The 19,597-nt window shown below is 38.2% G+C and overlaps 2 protein-coding genes across 2 annotated transcripts in view; one reads left to right on the top strand and one right to left on the bottom strand.

The window, feature by feature from the left end:
• Positions 1-19,597, top strand: part of LOC136831403 (uncharacterized) — a 475,267-nt gene that overhangs the window by 120,439 nt on the left and 335,231 nt on the right. The gene's annotated exons all lie outside the window — the stretch shown is intronic.
• LOC136831405 (uncharacterized) overlaps positions 1-19,597 on the bottom strand; it is a 139,217-nt gene that overhangs the window by 41,616 nt on the left and 78,004 nt on the right. Inside the window, exon 4 of the mRNA XM_067091788.1 lies at positions 9,157-9,314. Within this exon, the coding sequence (XP_066947889.1) occupies positions 9,157-9,314 (158 nt within the window). The remainder of the gene's footprint in view (positions 1-9,156; positions 9,315-19,597) is intronic.

The following is a 19,597-nucleotide window of genomic DNA, read 5'->3' as shown; positions in this document are numbered from 1 at the left end:
GTACTACCCCCCCTAGTGTGTGTATAATTATATCACAAACAGAAATCACTCAAAAATATATCAACACAAAACTAAACAAAAAAGCAAATGGCAGTTGGGCAGAGGAGCGCAGGGTTGTATTTACACAACGGTGGCCGAAAGCAAAGTGGAGTGCATACCGATGAGTGGGCAGGACTTCCCCCCTGCTGTCAGTAGCCAACAACCTTGTTTGAAAGTTAATGGCTTTTCCAGCTCACATTCTCAAGCAAAATCCTATGTAAAGACTGAAGGTTTGTGTTTGTGTAGGAACAAATCACTTACCTCCCTCAGACTTATATTCATTCCTCAACTGTCTGGCACTTGTGAGGTACAAATTTCCTATTGTACCTGCCTTTATGCCTCTTGTTCTTGGCGTCGTTGCAGATTTCGAGATCTAAGGCAAAAGGTCGCCAGTGATGTGGTTTTTGGCTGGGGTCTTGTTAGATCAATGAGGTATATTAGGGATATTACGCAACTTACCTTAGGTAACTTCAAGAGGGGAGTGATTAAGGTAACCTCTGGGGTTTAACTTAATTATATTTACAAAAGAAAACACCTATCAGAAGAATGGTAGCGTAATTTTGGGGACAGGCAAACACGGTCCCATGATATCAGGTGAAAGAGCAAATGACTGGGGATTTGCTTGAGGAAACACAATGGGATGCCCGCTTCAAAGGGAATTGCAAATGATGTACTGGGGCCACTACGCACACAAGGTGATATACAGATCCACAGATGAATAACTCCTAATCTGTAATCGAAACCTGATTACTCAATCAATAATAGCACTGTAATGAAAGAATCGAGGAATTGCATAGAAGATGCCTAGACTGAACTCTACTCCAATAATTCAAATATTTTACAATTACATTAGACTTCACATCAATGCTTTGCAAATTAAACAGCACAAATATAAAAAGCAATACAGGTCTCACTGTAGGTCTATTGAACTATGAATAGAAGAGCAGAAAAATAGTTGACAAACAGGGAAGTGACTGACGAAAATCACCTTAAATCCAGTACTTCACCTTCAAAAGGAGATGAAGTTCCTCATCTTATGGGGGCCATCGAGGGGAGGGCAAGTGAGTAATTTCACAGCAGAAATACTCTGGTTACTTCCAGCACGTGTTAGAATTAGGCAGGTTAACGAAGCAAGGGACAGGACATCCGTCCTGGATAAGGCTGCATGGCAAATGTGTGCATCATGGCTGAAGTTTCAAGATGGCGGAGCGCACATGTTCAAATCACCAGCTGACCTGCCTCGGGTGACAATTAGCTCCAACTGGGTCAGCACCTGGAGCTTAAGGAATTTTGGCTGTCCCACAACAAAAGGAGATTAAAATGGCTTCCCCCCAAAGGCAGTGGTGAGAGAGGTTTATAGAGGCAAATTTGCCTACAATGAATCATACTAAAATAAATGAATTCGGTGCATATTCCTTATTTCATTTGACTTATTGACTGGTGAGATGGCATATGAGAGGATACTGATGACACCTCCCCCACCTTGATGACATTTACACCCTTAGTCGGGCTGAAATGGCTAAAATTACAGTATCGCAACACGCAATAATTTCTCTTCACAACCTTTGGTTGTGGGTACATTATTCCAAAATATAATATTTCTGCTAAAGACCAGAGTTAATTATAAACAAAAGAAATTACTTATGACTTTTACTCTACTTTGCAAAATTAATTTACGCTGCTGACAATAGTAATAATTTTACTTTCTAAGAAATGAGATTAAGCAGCATTTAATGAGTATAATATAGCTATATGATTACTTAATTGGTAATAAAACTGAACCTAACATTAATACTTAATTGGTAATAAAACTGAACCTAACATTAAGAGGTTAATATTGTTATAATCAGAATACTCCATGCACTTATTAGTAAAAGACTTTTAGTCACAAGTTCATACCGTTAATATACCTTGAGGAGGCAGTACAACGAAAGTATTCGTGGGCTTAGGTGTTGCCATGATACTTGAAAGCGACAGCTCAGTGCTATTCGGGGCACAATAAAAACTGGTGCCAGGAGGCACATATTATAAGTACATATGATGTATCAGTACATAGTACTGGCTATGGAACCCAAGGATTACAAATTACAGGCAGTCCCTGGTTAACCGCGGGCTCGGTTAACACCGATCCGGTTTTATGGGGCTTGTCTAGCGACGAAAATCGGCAATTTTCAGCGCCGAAAATCGCCGATTTCCGCTTATCAGCTGATAATTGGGTACTGGCGCCGATACATACCTAACAGAGGCGCTCATAACTGAAAATCGGCGCTTTTCAGCGCCGATACCAAAAATCGGTGCTTTTCGGCACACGGAACCCCGCCGATAACCGGTTACTGCCTGTACTAGGAAAAGAACAATAATAAAGGGGAGTATCTCACTTTGGGGGTCACTGATAAGGCAGACCGATAACATGGCACTAATCTTATAGGTGCCTTGTGGCATTCAGCTACATGCGTGAAGTATGACTGTGTGTAATTTACACAAGTTTGCAAGTCTGGGACTCGAGATTTATCACAAATGAATAACAAAAGAATAGAATATATATACAAAGTAACTGATAATTGTTAGGGAGAACATGATGATTAATATGCCGAAATTATATTCCTTAGCCTATGAAAATGGCTAGGTTCATTCTTTAGGCCAAGGGCTGCAAGCAGTCAGAGGACTTGACTCCTCTGGCAGGATCATTTGCCAACATTTACGATAATGACACTGTGCCCAGTTGGCACTCATATGGTAATACCTAATGGCTTTGTATATATCATTTTAAAATGTATCATGCTTTAACAGGCATGAAAGGGAAGTCATAGGACTTACAAAATTGGGATATCTGTCGACTGCACTCTGCACTGGCAGAGAGGAAAACAAGGTAAAATATATGAACAAAATACGGAAAGGAAAATGTTAAAGGAAAAGAATAAATTACAAAGTTATAAAGAAATAAACAGACGAAGAAACCTGACACTCTCTGCTGGATAGAGGTGCCAAGGTCCTCGTAGGATAAAGGAGATTGGCACTAGTGTCAAAGGGAGCTCAGTAGCTCTCTTTAGGCTATCTGGAGTCATCTATGCCAATGATTTTCTTCCTTGGACCTGTTTTTAGGTTGACGGTTTTCCTTGACAGGGAAATCGGTCGAACCAAGCTGGAGGAGGACAACAGCGTGCCACCCAGTTCGGCTTCTTTGATGGCCGGAGCAGGGGCATTCGTTACAGGCTCTATCTAAAGTTGCTGCAGTTGCTTGAGTTCATCAGCCAGTTGAGGTGTGGAAGAATCTTACTCATACTCACGTCTGCGGAGGACTGGGAAAGAGAGGGAGAGGTTCTGGCAGGCGTGGGAGGCTCGTAGGTCACAATGACCAGTTCAGGCACGGGTTGCGAGGCCGTACCTTAGAGTGAGCTTCCGCTGTGGTCAGGAGAATTTGTCTCTCTTGCCGGCACTGGTAGCGAAGCCAAGCCGGGAGAAGAGAGGAGATCGAGACTAGGATCTATTGAATGGAATCTGGGGCATGCACTGGCACTAAGGCAGGATCAGGCACTGGTATAGGATTTGGCAGTTGCTCGCCATTCGGGACGGACAGAGCTTGGCACCGGCAGATATTGTGAGTCAATTTTGAGGTCTCCAGGAGGGAGATAGATTGGGTGCCGTGGCACTAGAACTGGGGCAGGGCCTGGCACAGGACTGGGCTTTGAAATCTGCCCAGATGGAGCTGGCCACTGCACAGAGTACTCAGGTGGCGCTGGCAGTACAATGAATGGAGGCTGGTGAGAATTACTCATGCCTAATGAATAACTTGAGGGGTTTGGACTCGAGGATTGTTATCATTTAGACAGAGACTGGAAGCCTTGTCCCAGGAGGATGTCATAACCTCCAGGAATCTAGCTTGCTACTGCAAGGTTGCAGTCTTTGGATCTATGATGTCTCGTGACTCTCAACTGAACAGTAGGAAGTATCATTTTAAATTGATTGAGTCTACGTATTAATGTTAGCTCCACAGGGAACCCTGTCAGGGAAATTTGCGTGCCAGAGTCATCAAATGCCTTGGCCTGGCGTGTGGGGTAGCTACCTCGAGGAGGTGCCACATATATGGGACCTTTGGCTGGAGGGTCTAAGGATTTAGAATTTGTAATGGCCAAAGCAATGGCAGGTGCACTTGATTTATTAGGGCATTTTGCCCATTGGGCAGAGTGTCCATAAACTTTGCAAGCAGGGCAGTAACTCCTGCTATAATCTTTGCTTGGCAATGTCCCATTGAGGGAGCAGGCCCATTGCTTTTCATTCCAGAGCCAGACGTGTGTCTCTGTGGGGCATTGTCCCATTTGAGGACTTAAGAGGGATTTTCTGGCTGATTCTCAGCCTTGAAACAGCACTGGTCAGTGGGGTGCCCTACTCTTTTGCAATATCCACGCACTGGTTTCTTTGGGGGGTGTCCATTCTTAGGAGGCTACTGAGAGTTGGTTGAGGCAGGCGAGGAGGGATAATTTTCGTCCATGGGAACTAAGATGAGGATGATTGGTGTCAAAGGTGGTAGCCCAGCAACAGCACTTGACCACCAACTTAGGTGCCTTATCACATAGATGAGTGGCAATAACTGGCAGGGCATAAAATAAGAAGCTGACAGGGCATAAAATAAGAAGTCCTCGAGCATGTCCTCCACACCAGTGGCTTTGAGAGATTCTAGCCATTGCTTTAAGGCCTGGGTTTTTTTGAAGATCCACTCAGACCAGGTTTGGACTGATTCTTTGGGCATATTTCTCCACCTTTTCCTCCAACAGTTAGAGGTTATTTCAAAAGCTTTTATGATGGCTTGGCAGACAAGGGTGAGACCTCCTTGGTCCACTAGTTGGAGGGCACTGAATACCATGGCACCTTTCCCTTCAAGGTGCTTTGCTAGGATCAGACACACTTCCTCGAGAGAAGGCTTACAAGTTTCCAGGACCCTTTCGACATGGTCGAGCCAAGCTTCAGGCTCAGCTTCTTCGCATCTTCTTATGAGGGAGCTGACACTACTGAGGGTCGAATGTGGAGACAACGTTGATTTGTTGCTCACGCCTTGGGCTGCCATTGCAAACTGATGAGCTCTTTCCTTCTCCCTCTCTTCTCTTTCTTTCTCCTCCCTTTTCTCCTAAGCTATTCTCTCTTTCTCTCTCTCCTGCCTTTCTTTCTCTTCTCTTTTCTCCTGAGCTATTCTTTCTTTCTCTCTCTCCTGCCTTCTTTCTCTTTCTCCCGCCTTTCTTTCTCCTTCTGTCTTTCCTTCTCCTTCCTTGGGAATCGAGCATGAGGTTTGGGCTTCGGCTCAAATGAACGTCTTGTGGCCCTTTAGAGTTTTTCAAATTAGAATGGGTTTTTGGTTTGTCCCAGAGGACATAGGGTTTGTTCACAGCGAACTGGTCTGGTTTGTTCTAGACGACGTAGGGTTTGTTCACTGGGAAATGGTTTGGTCTGTCCCAGAGGACGTAGGAATTTTGGCTTTATTCGCAAATGGACAAGACCAACTATAGCACGAATCTGGTTTGGTTCTGGAAGCGTTTGCCCGTTCCTGATTTTAATGTCTTGATAGACGTAATTTGGAGTTTATATCATGCACGGTCATGGCTGGCTATAGCGTGAAGGTAGGGGTTTGGTTGTTCAAATGACCATAATTTTTTGTTTTTATTTGCGCATGGACAGGGCCAGCTATAGCAAGAAATTAAGGCGTTCCAGAGAACAATGGTTTGTGCGTGTTGAATGCGGTTATTTGGGCTCCTGAGAACTTAGGGTTTGTGCTAAATGAACGATTCAGGGGTCTCGTAAGACTCAAGGTTGTTCTAATGAACTAATTCAGTATGCTAGGAAGACTGAAGGTTGTTCCTGGTGAACAGGGATACGCAGTCCCATAAGGACTTGAACTGTGCGAAATAAATGAATATAAAGTCTCAAAATGGACTTGGATTTTAGCACAATGTTTAACACAAGCCGTAAATAATGATTTGCAGAGAATTGTTGGAGCTGGTGGATGCGGTTAAAATAACATGCTTATGTAGAATTGAGTACTGCTTAATATGCTTTTGAATTTACTTGCTCACATAAATAGTCACAATGCCTGAATGAATGCTTATGCTGATGTCGCAGCAAATTTTATAAAATGGTATTGCCCTGGGCAAATGGGAAGCAGCAGCTTCTAAATATACATAATTAAATGTGTGAAAGAAAGATTATGCTGATGTTGCAGCAATTATTTTAAAATGGTATAGCTCTGGGGAAATAGGAAGCAGTAGCTTCTAAATTTGCACAATTATATGTGTGAAAGAAACAATTTAGCTGCTTTCTCAGCCAAGGATACTTGCACAAAATATGACGAGAAAAGACTGTGCTTATTTCGAAGAGCACAACATTAAATTTGGCGGAATATAACAAGTACAAAAAAATGTTAAATCTACCATGCACGGGCAAAGTTATTACTGCCAAGGATATTTCACGTGCTTAAGGGAAAAACTCTGGGGAGACCTGATTTTGGCATGTGAGTGACGTGTTTACATTAGCGAGCCCCGTGGGTCAGGGAGCTTTCTTGCGACCAACTGCACGAAGAGAAACAGCAAACAAACACAGAGTTGTCTTGTCTGAACTGGTCACGTGAAGCTTTACACAAATTTTAATGAGACACCTGAAAAATTTCAGAAGATTTTCCTCTCATCTGGGAAAATGAATGAATGGGTGCCTTTTTTCTCACAGCTTGTTTACTGGGAAAATTGAAAGAAATGGAATTTACCATGTGCATTTCTTTTATAGAGGAATTTAAATAAATGCAAATACTCCAAAATTTTCAGCTCGCATGGCCTGAACAAACTTTTATGGATTCATGAGATATATTCAATAAGGAAGAATAATATCTTGCCTATGAAGAGTAAAAAATCCTAACTCCAATGATATAAAAGTTGCTGGACAAGATCAACCTGCGTGGGTTCTAATGTGTGCCTAACTAGGATTTTCAAACGAAAAATTATCCGAATCACATGGGGAAGGAAATACCCGTACTATTTCCTGTTACAACACTTTGTAATTCACCTTTCCTAGTTAGCCTATTCTGAAAGTCACACAAGTTATCATGCATTAGCCATCAAAAGCTTGTGTAAAGGTTAATAACTCTCTCTCCTCTCTATACCTGGGATGCACGCACGTGGTCTAATAATTCCTAACTAGTTCAGTCATGATTTTGTTTGTACTAACAAAAAAAATAAATATAACACGAGACTTACTGTGGAAATGGATCACTTGTGCGCTTATAGGGGAATTTATGCTAGTAAGAAGGAGGTTCGTTTCTTGTCTCGCATCCAGCTCTAGCAAGGCTATTCAGCTGATAATTGCGATTGTTGCTAGGGAAAGGATTCACTCTGCAACGTTGCAGATTTTGAGATCTAAGGCAAAAGGTTGCCAGTGATATGGTTTTTGGCTGGGGTCTTGTCAGATCAATGAGGTATATTAGGGATACTACGCAACTTACAACTTAGCTTAGTAACACAAAAAATCTGGACTCTGGCCTTGAGATCAGCTAAAAAACATATACATCAAAATACGGCCAAAGGCCTACTTTAAGAGGGGAGTGATGAGGGTTTAATTTAATTAATTATACTTACAAAAGAAAACACTTGGGGATAGGCAAACACGGTCCTGTGATACAGGATGAAAGAGCAATTGACTGGGGATCCGCTGGAGGAAACACAATGGGATGCCTGTTTCAAAGGGAATTGCAAATGATGTACTGGGGCCACTACACACACAAGCTGATGCACAGATCCACAGCTGACTAACTCCTAATCTGTATTCGAAACACTTATGGTTACTCAACCGATAATACCACTGTGATGAAGGAATCGAGGAATTGCATAGATGCCTAGACTGAACTCTATTCCAATAATTCAAATATTTTACAATTACGTTACACTTCACATCAATGCTTTGCAAATTAAACAGCACAAATATAAAAAGCAATACAGGTCTCACTGTAGGTCTATTGCACTATGAAAAGAAAAGCAGAAAAATACAGTAGTTGGAGACGAATAGGGACGTGACTGACGAACATCACCTTAAATCCAGCACTTTACCTTAATAAGGAGATAAAGTTCCTCGTCTTACGGGGCCCAGCGAGGGGGAGGGCAAGTGAGTAATTTCACAGCAAAAATACTCTGGTTACTTCCAGCCACATGTTAGAATTAGGCAGGTTAATGGAGCAAGGGAAGGACATCTGTCCTGGGTCAGCTTCCGAGCAAATCTAAGATCGAGCGTGTTCTTCCAGGACCCTTTAAAACTTCCTGGAATTACATTTTTTCTCCTCCTAGGTGGTGTCGGGATCATCCTGACTGCATGGCTGAAGTTTCAAGATGGCAGAGCGCACATGTTCAACCCGCCAGCTGACCTGCCTCGGGCGACGATTAGCTCCAACTGGGTCAGCACCTGGAATTTAAGGAATTTCGGCGGTCCCACAACAAAAGGAGATTAAAGCGGTTTCCCCCCAAAAGGCAGTGGTGAGAGAGGCTTATAGAGGCGAATTTGCCTACAGTGAATCATACTAAAATAAATGAATTACCGGTAGGTGCATATTCCTTATTTCATTTGACTTATTGACTGGTGAGATGGCTATGAGAGAGTACTCTCGACAATATGTTAAAATAAATGAAATAACAAAAATCTTCCATACATACCCATCAGTTCAGAATTAAAAACACCACACAAGCATGGCTGGCCAAGTGAGAGTCTTTTTCTTTAAAAGTGTGTCTAAAGGAGCTGCTGACTACAGGTAAGGCACATGTAAACTGATGGATTTATATTAAAAGTTTTTTTTATTTCATTTCCTTTTCCAATTATTAGGATTCACAGTTGTTTGAAAGTGCATATGTCAAGGGCAACCACATTCATGCTTTTGTATTATGATCAAGAGCTAATAATAAAAGTAACAAGTGAGCCTAAATAATTAAAATTTTTCACAATTAAAGAAATTTACTATTCAAAATACTGCACGTTCTCCCTTACGCAGTTTTTATAACCTATCTAAATAGAACCTTATCAACCAAGAATACAATTGTTTTGCTTTCATAAAAGTACCACAGGTTCACTAATACTACTCTGCATTATTTATTTTTATACCTTTTAATATCCTTGACAGCCTGGTCATGTTTCTGTAACCTTCTGATAATGGAATCTTCATTTTTCATGCTCAGTTCATAAAAAACTATAACTTCATCATTCAAAATAGCTTCCAAAGGTGTGCAGGTAATATTCTTCAAAAGAATAAAGTCACCAACCTAGAAGAAAGTAGGTAGATAAAGTAAAATTAGTTACAATGGATTTAAATTTTCTGATATAAGAAAAAAATTTTAAGGCCATATTATTCTGCTTTTTAAAAATTTTCTATTGTATATCAAGACATAATTATTTTAAAAACAAATTTAATTTTATGATATACAGTAATACTTCAAACTTATGCGAGGTTAGGTTCCAGAACCCCTCGTGCAAGTCGAAGATTTGTGTAAGTTTGGTACGGTCATTAAAAATGCTAATAAATGCTCGTTTCTAGAGTTTAAACACTAAATATAACTGTAATCATGCTCCCAAAGTATTAAGCTAACTTTTAAATGAAATTAAGGTTACTTTAATTTCAATTAAAAGTAAGCTTATTACATTATCCTTAAAAAAAGAAATAAATGACTGACTAAAAATTGAGTACTACTACTATGTACATAACGTATATAATGCTACCCCTAATTCATGGGATGCCATTTTCTTGTAAACTTCATATGTCACAGTCATAACAAAGGTACAACTCAATAAAATAAAGAAAACATACACGTAATGTTCGAGGGTAGTAAGGTAAAATTCAATCAATCAATAAATCAAGAGAGAGAGAGAGAGAGAGAGAGAGAGAGAGAGAGATGTCCTTACATTAAGAGAGTGAATTACTTTTGAATTATTTGAGAGAGAGAGAGAGAGAGAGAGAGAGAGAGAGAGAGAGAGAGAGAGAGAGAGAGAGAGAGAGAGAGAGAGAGAGAGCTGAGGTTTGTCCTTACTTAAAATATCAAGAGTTAAATTATTTATGAATTATTACAGAGACAGAGAATAACATATGAGTTATTCTTAGGTTAGATATCAAAAGATAGAAATTCATGATTTATGAAGGAAAAAGAGAGAAGAGAGAGAGAGAGAGAGAGAGAGAGAGAGAGAGAGAGAGAGAGAGAGAGAGAGAGAAGAGAGAAAGAGAGAGAGAGCTGAGGTTTGTCCTTACTTAAAATATCAAGAGTTAAATTATTTATGAATTATTACAGAGACAGAGAATAACATACAGAGAGAGAGAGAGAGAGAGAGAGAGAGAGAGAGAGAGAGAGAGAGAGAGAGAGAGAGAGAGAGAGTTATTCTTAGGTTAGATATCAAAAGATAGAAATTCATGATTTATGAAGGAAAAAGGGGGAGAGAGAGAGAGAGAGAGAGAGAGAGAGAGAGAGAGAGAGAGAGAGAGAGAGAGAGAGAGAGACAGGAAAGAGAGAGAGAGAGAGAGAGAGAGAGATTTCAGATACGTAGAAATCCTTTGACACACTGTGGGGCAACACTTCCCTTGTGTTATATGTCAAATTAACTGACAGCTACCTCACCCTCCTCTCTTCAAGCCTCACACAAAAGATCGAGGTATGATATGTACTTGTTTGTTTAAAATTTCATGTAATTTATTATACAAATGCAAAAAATGCATGGTAAATATGAAATAAATTTAATAACAAAGTAACGTCAGTTTATCTGTGCATAAAAAATCTCCCTCTTATCTGAGAGAGAGAGAGAGAGAGAGAGAGAGAGAGAGAGAGAGAGAGAGAGAGAGAGAGAGAGAGAGAGAGAGAGAGTGCAAAAAAAACAACTCATACATCAAAGTAAATAAGTGTTAAAGTAGTATGAGACAGAGACAGAGAGAGAGAATATGTTTACATCACAGCTGTTTTGTGATTTTGATTAATTTTACTGTATTTTAACTAAAGTATCCTAGTATCATACAGTATTTATGTACAAAAATAAAAAATAATACAAATTTTACACATAAAAGCATGAAAACCTACATAATATTTCAAAAATTTAACATAACACTTCTGCAAGGTATCTCAAAGATTTTGCAAATGTCACGTGAAAAAACTGAAATGAAAAGTTTGCGTGTCTGTGAATTCATGCAACTCGAATTGTGTAAGACCAAGGTATAACTATAAACCTATTACTTAAAATTAGCCTTTTCATGAGCTTTGCAATTATCCCAGATGCTTCAGTTCCATTAAACGATAATGGAAGAAAACAACAGGCAGCCAGCAGTTTTATTTTTTCCTGTACACAGAATCACGAGCAGTGAGAAATTAATAATGCTTGGAGACAGGTACTTGTTGCATTATTAGTACAGTACAGGTATAGCATATGTACAAACAAAAAAATTCTGAGTAAATCCATTATTAATAACAGCCTACATTTAAGGCCACAGAATTGCCCAGACACTTCATCCCTTTTTAAAAGAAATAGTAGTTGTGGGTAAAAGCATGCAGGTGGGTGTAAGATAGAGGTCCTCTGATCACTGGGTGTCTCACAACTAACTGTAGCACTCTTTATGAATGAGTTAACTTCTCAGAAGTCTCCCCAGACTTTTAACTGGGCTCTCTTTATAGGTATTGTAAAGTCACTGATTTATATAATTTTCTTCATTGCTATTCAGTTACTGGGTGCAGTTTTGCATTTTTCAGAAATATTTACATGATTTTCAACTTTCCTCAATGTTTCGAGTTCTACCAGGTGAATGTAATTTTATCTGTAGTGATCAGTAATTTATAAGGAGGAATTCTTCTAAGTACTTTTTCCATTTGTCATGATAGAGAAAATAATCTCATTTTTCAGCTGCTGGGTTTACCTTCTGTAGGTCATCAGGTTTCTGTTATTTTTATTAGAATAGTTGGTGTCAGAAAGGGCTAACAATTTACAATCATTAAAGTGGGTAGCTTGGTTTTTCTATGTTATCTCTCAGTAAGTTTTATATTAAATTTAGGCTTCAATTCTTAGAATTAGGTTTATTAAGACTTGGATTTTATTATTAGTAACTTTTCCATGCTTGCCTTGTATTGATTTTCTAACTTATTACAACAAACCACTCAGTTTGATTGCTCTGCATTTTGTGTTTTGCTGCACAAATTCCTTCTTCGTTACATTTCACAGTACTGTACATACTACTGTTCTGTTAATATTTGTGTCTTACCTGCATTTTACACTTTTTCTGCATCTGTATATTTTTATCTTGTGTCTTTCCTCCAACAACTTTATTAATGGGGCTTCAAAAGTGCTCTGGCTTGCCCATTATACCATGTAACAGGATAAGCTCTTGTGCAGCCACCAGAGCTGCCGCTGCAATGGGAAATCAGGGTTCTAATCCTGCTCTAAATGTACCTTCCAGTACCAGTCTAAAATCCTGGACACAGAATCCCTTGGCTTTGAAAATTTTTATATGACATTCACTAACATAAAATCTCATCTACATCAATGTATAATTTAATTTTAGAATGAAATGGAATAGAGTTGACCCTCGTTAAACTGGACCCCATTGATCCGGATATCGGATAAGACAGACACCAAAGAGTGTCAGCCGACTTAAAATACGTAATGTTCGTCCACGATTTAAGATAGTTATTGTTCCTCTGCTCATCGCGTACCATTTTCTTTTATACTTACCAAAGGTAAATAAAAACACTTTTCATTTATATTTCTATTTTATATACAGTATACTGTTCAGTATTTATACTGTACTAAGAAACACTATTGTCTGGAAGGGTTGGAAGTGTCGTAGTCAGTCACTGAGCATTAACAGTTTTACCTATCTGCTGCCTGACTGGTAGCTACAGTACGATGCTTTGTGTGTTTTTTAGGAAAGAAAAGACATGACAAAGGTAAACTTTGTGAAGACAAAAGCTAAGTTACTGAACAATACTTGTGTTTATGTAGCAAATGACATGAGAGAGAGAGAGAGAGAGAGAGAGAGAGAGAGAGAGAGAGAGAGAGAGAGAGAGAGAAATTGCCAGTTCCATCTATGCAGTGTAATTCTATCCTCAAGAGATTAAAGAGAAGAATTTTGTTTTAAAGGAATGTCAACGCAGTGTTAGTAAATATCTTCTGAAGCAAAAAAAAAAAAATACATATTTTGTTGCTGAAGAATCTCTGAACCAACAATTTTGCATTCAAAGTAATAAGAAGGAATTCATTCTATTCTTCATGTAATCAGTAAAATACATGCAGTACACTATTAAAACTATGCATTGCATTCAAAACACACACACTTATGTCATCGTTACATCATTGTCAGCTTCCAAAACTTTCTTTCTCAGACAGAATACAACTAAACCTGATTGGCTGGCTGGTTGCCATGGAGATCTGCTAGCCAGTGACAGCCCTCTACTTCTGTTCTATTTATAGACATGTCGTGATGGCAATAAGTTTGAACATTGCCATCATTGTGATTATTTGACTGCTGATGGCAAAAATTACTCAATAATTTGCTTTATATAATTATTTCTTCATGAAAACAAGAATTCAACAATAATTTTAACTTTAATACAGCAGTATGAAATATCCCACAACAGTCTATCGTGGTGATGCGTCATCACTTGTGAATCCTATTCCCAGACCGTCCTTAGACTTATGACTATAAACTGATGACGGGTTAGTAACAATAAAAAAATAACCTCTCCAATGTCGATATGATGAAATGTATTTTATAGTCCTACTTATCGATAAAATTCACAAGTTGAATTACAATTATTTTGATCATGTATATTTTTGCGTTTTTACGGAATGTTGTTAGTGAACTTATGGTCTTAATTGTCCCACTATTTTATTATTGATGATCTTAATTAACTCATTCATTTAACAGTATATTAATATAAACTATAATGAATAAATAAAATGAAAAAAAACATGAAGGGGAAAAAATGTTTTTTCCTGCAATAGTTATGTTTGATTGTTCCTTACTTCCACAGTTCCAAAATCTAAAAAATCCAAAAACCTAAACACGTCTGGCCTCAAGGATTTCGTGTAAAGGATTGTGTACCTGTAATCTAAATTTCATTATCTTACTTTTCATTTAAGAGACTCCATTTCTTTTTACTTAACAATTATGTGTTCATGTCTCGGCCCAGGCATCTACTGTACATGTGCAGCTGAATTCTATCATTCTTATCATGTTTTATTCTTCATTTTTCATCTTTTACCATGAGCTTTAATTCAAACATTTCTACATTGATTGATTATTCATACTCATTATAAAAATAATGAAATACAATATATTTATAGGTATATATATAGATAATGCTGGTTAAACCAGACTATTTGCTAAGATGGACACCCTGGCGCATCTATTAGTCTGTCTTAACGAGGGTCAACTTGAGATCTAGGCACAAAGCCAAGCACTGGACTCACAGGGTCATTCAGTGCTATGATGAGAATGAATGAAAATGGAAATGTGATATAAATAACGAGTTTATAATAGACATTCTCAAGATCAATGTTTAAAAAGGTAAAATCGAAGGGATTTAATTTCTAATGGAAATAAAACCGCCATAAATAAGATAAAAAAAAGACATACCTATATAATATTAAAAGATATTTTCATAAAAACCACAAGCCTTTAAATAACACAAAACAGGGCAAACATTAGCATACCTGGTGCAGTGAACCAGAATATCCTCAACTGTCAAAGGGCTATCACAGTGATCACATACTGGAGTAGCGCTAACATCAAGAAGAAAACTGTGTCAGTCAGCAGTGACCAATCCTCAGCCTTGTTACAATACAGTAACTTCAGCCACTCCTGTCACTTTAATAGGATTATTAGCAAGAAGGGGAGATGACCACCGTTCTTGACACTTAATTAGTATATAATTGTGAATAGAGATTTTCAAATCTAAGTGGGGCACTCTATTTATATCAATTTCTCCTTGGGTACAGGCATTCTTTGCTGCTGTCTGCTTCTTCATTACCTGGGATCCCAACATGACCACCAATCCAACAAAAACATACTGTTTTTTGCCTACAAAAATACAAAATAGCCATGCCAGTGCCTAAAAACTGACGTTATTACTTCATGAGGGGTGTTCTTTTTCGCTATATTTTTCTTGCACAATTCAGCTTTTGGTATGAGCCACGGTGGAATTTAGGAATGGGCCAATTCATGAAAATTCTGAGTCTGTATAGAATTATCACTGACAGATGGATTTAGCTGGATCTGGAGTGGAACAGAAGATCTTGGCTTGAAACTTCTACCATCAAGTTGAACGTATTTGGTGGATTGTCAGCATTACTTTTAATCCTCATCAAGTAACAAAAGCCTAACTCCTCGTGTTGTAAATCAAGCGAAAGTTGATGGGTGTCCACATAAAGACTCGACAGATGTTGGAAAAGCCCCAGAGCAAATACGCAAAACCATATTGTGGACTACATCAAGTTCGTGGAGTTTACTTTTGTATGCTGATGAATGAATCTGACATCCATAATCCAACTTTGATCTACATAGTGCATTATATAGTTGTAGCAAGATTTATCTGCACCCCAGTTAAAGCCAGAGATCACTTTCAAAAGACTGAGAGATTACTTTGCACTTCAAATATTTTAATATGCTTAGACCAAGTGAGTTTGGAATAAAAAAATCATTCCTAAAAACTTTATGTCATCTGCATATGGTAGTACAGTACAGACCCATCAAATTTCAAATTTGGTACAACTTCTTGACGTCTACACCTAGTAAAACAAACAGCAAGTTTTCTACAAAGTTATTTGTAGAAAACTTGAAACCATTTTGTTTTGCCCATCTAGAGACAGAGTTGATGGATTTCTGTAAATATCTGCATGCTGATTCAGCATCATATGCAGTGCAATAAATAGACAGATCATCAACAAGAAGTGAGGCCCATACAGGATTTGAAATTTCACTGACGACACTATCAATGGCAACAGCAAAGCAAGTTAAACTTTGCACAATCCCCTGTGTAACACCTAGTTTGAATTGGGAAGACAAAGTACTGTATTTCCTACTCTTACTCTTAACTGGGCTGTTAAAAAGGAGTTAATGAACCTAATTATATTTCCTTTTATGCCTAATTTATGTAGCTGCTTAACCCTTAAATGCCAAGCCTCTATTTACAAAAACGTCTCCCGTATGCCGGCGGCGTTCGGGAGTTAGCGCCGAAGCAGAAAAAGTTTTTTCAAAAATCACAGCACGCTTAGTTTTTAAGATTAAGAGTTCATTTTTGGCTCCTTTTTTTGTCATTGCCTGAAGTTTAGTATGCAACCATCAGAAATGAAAAAATATCATTATCATATATAAATATTGAAATATATGACAGTGCAAAAAAAAATTTTCATATATAATTTTATACAAATCTCGCTGAGCAAAACGGTTAAAGCTAACGGATTATTTTTTTCTTTGTATTTACACTAAATTGCGATGATTTTGGTATATAAAAAATTGTTAAACGATCAAAGCAACACAGAGAAAATATTATCACAATATGATGCATGAACTGAACGCGAGGACGTAAAAATTTTTTTTTCAAAAATTCACCATAAATCGAAATATTGTGCTAGAGACTTCCGCTTGTTGAAAAATGAAGCTAATTGATTGAATATTACTAGACTGTAAGTGTTTTAGCTTGCAATTGCAGTTTTCGACCATTTCGTTGAGTTAAAGTTGACCGAAAGTCGATTTTTTCTATTTATCGTAATTTATATGAAAATATTTCAAAACTGATAAAAGCTACAACCATGAGTTATTTTCTGTTGTATTCTACATGAAATTGCGCACATTTTCATATATAAAAGTTTATGTAACGACTAATATAAACGGTGCAAACATTGCGACAACGTGACGAAAGAATTTGATATGTTCGCCGAGTTACGGCGTGGACGAAGGAAAATGTTTTTTCAAAATTCACCATAAATTGAAATACTGTGCTAGAGACTTCCAATTTATTGCAAAATAAAGGTAAATGATTGAATATTACTGGAATGTAAGAGTTTTAGCTTACAATTGCGTTTTTTCGACCATTTCGGTCGAGTTAAAGGACCGAAGGTTGAAATTTTGGCAGTTATCGTGATTTATGTGAAAATATTTCAAAAGTGATAAAAGCTACAATCATGAATTATTTTCTGTTGTATTCTTACATGAAATTGCGCACATTTTCATATATAAAAGTTTATGTAACGACAATGTAAAACAATGCAAACATTACGACAACGTGATTTAAAGAATTTCTGAGATGTTCGCCGAGTTGCATACAAGAGACGTAAGGAAAAAGTTTTTTCAGAAATTCACCATAAATCGAAATATTGTGCTAGAGACTTCCAGTTTGTAACAAAATGAAGGTACATGATTGAATATTACTAGAATGTAAGAGTTTTACCTTATAATTACGTTTTTTACTATTTTGGTCGAGTTAAAGTTCTTAAGCTTGAAATTTTGGCAGTTATCGTGATTTATACGAAAATATTTCAAAACTGATAAAAGCTACAACCATGAGTTATTTTCTGTTGTATTCTACATGAAATTGCGCACATTTCCATATATAAAACTTTATGTAACGACTAATATAAAACGGTGCAAACATTACAACAACGTGACGAAAGAATTTCTGGCACGGACATAAAGAAAAAGTTTTTTTCAAAAATTCATCATAAATCGAAATATTGTGCTAGAGACTTCCAATTTGTTGCAGAATGAATGTAAATGATTGAATATTACTAGAATGTAAGAGTTTTAGCTTACAATTCCGTTTTTACCATTTCGGTCGAAAAGTTGACCGAAGGTTGAAATTTTGGCAGTTATCGAGATTTATATGAAAATATTTCCAAACTGATAAAAGCTACAACCATGGGTTGTATTTTGTTGTATTTTACATGAAATTGCACACATTTTCATATATAAAACTTTACATAAAGGCTAATATAAAACAGTGCAAAAATTACGACAAAATGACAAAAGAATTTCTGAAATTTTCAGCCGAGTTACAGTGCGGACGTAAGGAAAAAAGTTTTTCAAAAATTCACCATAAATCGAAATATTGTGCTAGAGACTTCCAATTTGTTGCAAAAATGAAGGTAAATGATTGAATATTACTAGAATGTAAGATTTTAGCTTACAATTGCGTTTTTCGACCATTTCCGGTCGAGTCAATGTTGACCGAAGGTTGAAATTTTTGTAGTCGGCGACGAGTGCGCCCACTTGGCACCCAACAGACAATTTCAGTCGCAGTATGATACGTCCAGTAGGCGTTTAAGGGTTAATAATTCCATGACACCATCAAAGAATACACCAGCTGTCTGGCACTGGTTTATAAAGCCCTGTTGGATTTGATTAGAGTGTCTTAGCAGTGGGTCAAGGGTAGATCTGTTTTTGCAAAGTATACCTTAGTTTTACCAGACCACTGAGCTGATTAACAGCTCTCCTAGGGCTGGCCCTATTTTACGTGGCTAAGAACCAATTGGTTACTTAGCAACGGGACCTACAGCTTATTGTGAATCCGTGCCACATTATAGAGGAGAAATGAATTTCTATCACCAGGCGACCATGTTCCTGACATCTCCATATCGTTGAGAAGGGCTCCCCAACCCAGATCCAAGCGCCTGAGAATAACGTTAGGTCGGGGTTCATTGGAGCCAGAGACATTCCTTTTGTAAATATGTCTTCCACTAGCCACCACTGGAGGTCCTCTTATTTGGGGAGTGATGTTAAAAACAAACGAATCCGGGAACGACTTCCATTTCCAATTGGCCTTGAGGTAAAATTGCAGTACTCTCGTATGTAGCCTGCCTAATGGAACGTACTTCTCTATGGAAGAGAGGGTTCCAAGAAGACTCATCCATACATTGGCTGAGCAGGAATGGTGAGTTACGAATTCCTGGACTTTCCTGCGGCAATTTAGTATCCTCTGTTGGGATGGAAAAGCCTGAAAACTCAGAGAGTCTATCTTTATCCCCAAATATAGAATAGACTGGGTCGGAACTAGTTGTGACTTCTTGAAGTTTATTAAAAGGCCTAAATCTTGAGCAGGACGTAGAGTTTTCTGCAGGTCCTCCATGCACTGACAGCTCAAGGGGAAGCATAGGAGCCAATCGTCGATGGTAAAGAGATATGTTTATCCCCATAAGATGTAGCCATTTTGCTAGAGGAGCGAATCCCGGGTATAAACTTGAGGGGCCGTGGAGAGTCCGAAGCAGAGTGCCCGAAGCCTTATGAAGACTCTGTCCTGGAACATGAATCTCAGATACTTCCTGGAGTCCGAGTGAATTGGAATGTGGAAGTAAGCATCTTGCATGTCGATCGTAACCATCCAATCTCCCTGATGGATGGCTGACAAAACTGACTGACTAGTCTCCACTTTGAACTTCATTGTTTGAATGAACGGGTTCAGGGTACTGACATCCAGGACAGGTCTCCATCCTCCCAAAGACTTGGGAACCACGAAGAAGCGGTTGTAAAACCCCTTCATGTTTACATCCTCAACTACTTCCACAGCTCTCTTTTCTAATAGGGCTG

Source organism: Macrobrachium rosenbergii, chromosome 48 (assembly GCF_040412425.1).
Source record: "Macrobrachium rosenbergii isolate ZJJX-2024 chromosome 48, ASM4041242v1, whole genome shotgun sequence".
In the NCBI taxonomy this organism is placed as follows: Eukaryota; Metazoa; Arthropoda; class Malacostraca; order Decapoda; family Palaemonidae; genus Macrobrachium; species Macrobrachium rosenbergii.
Note: the sequence above shows the minus strand (reverse complement) of the source record. Positions and strands in the feature narration are given on the sequence as shown.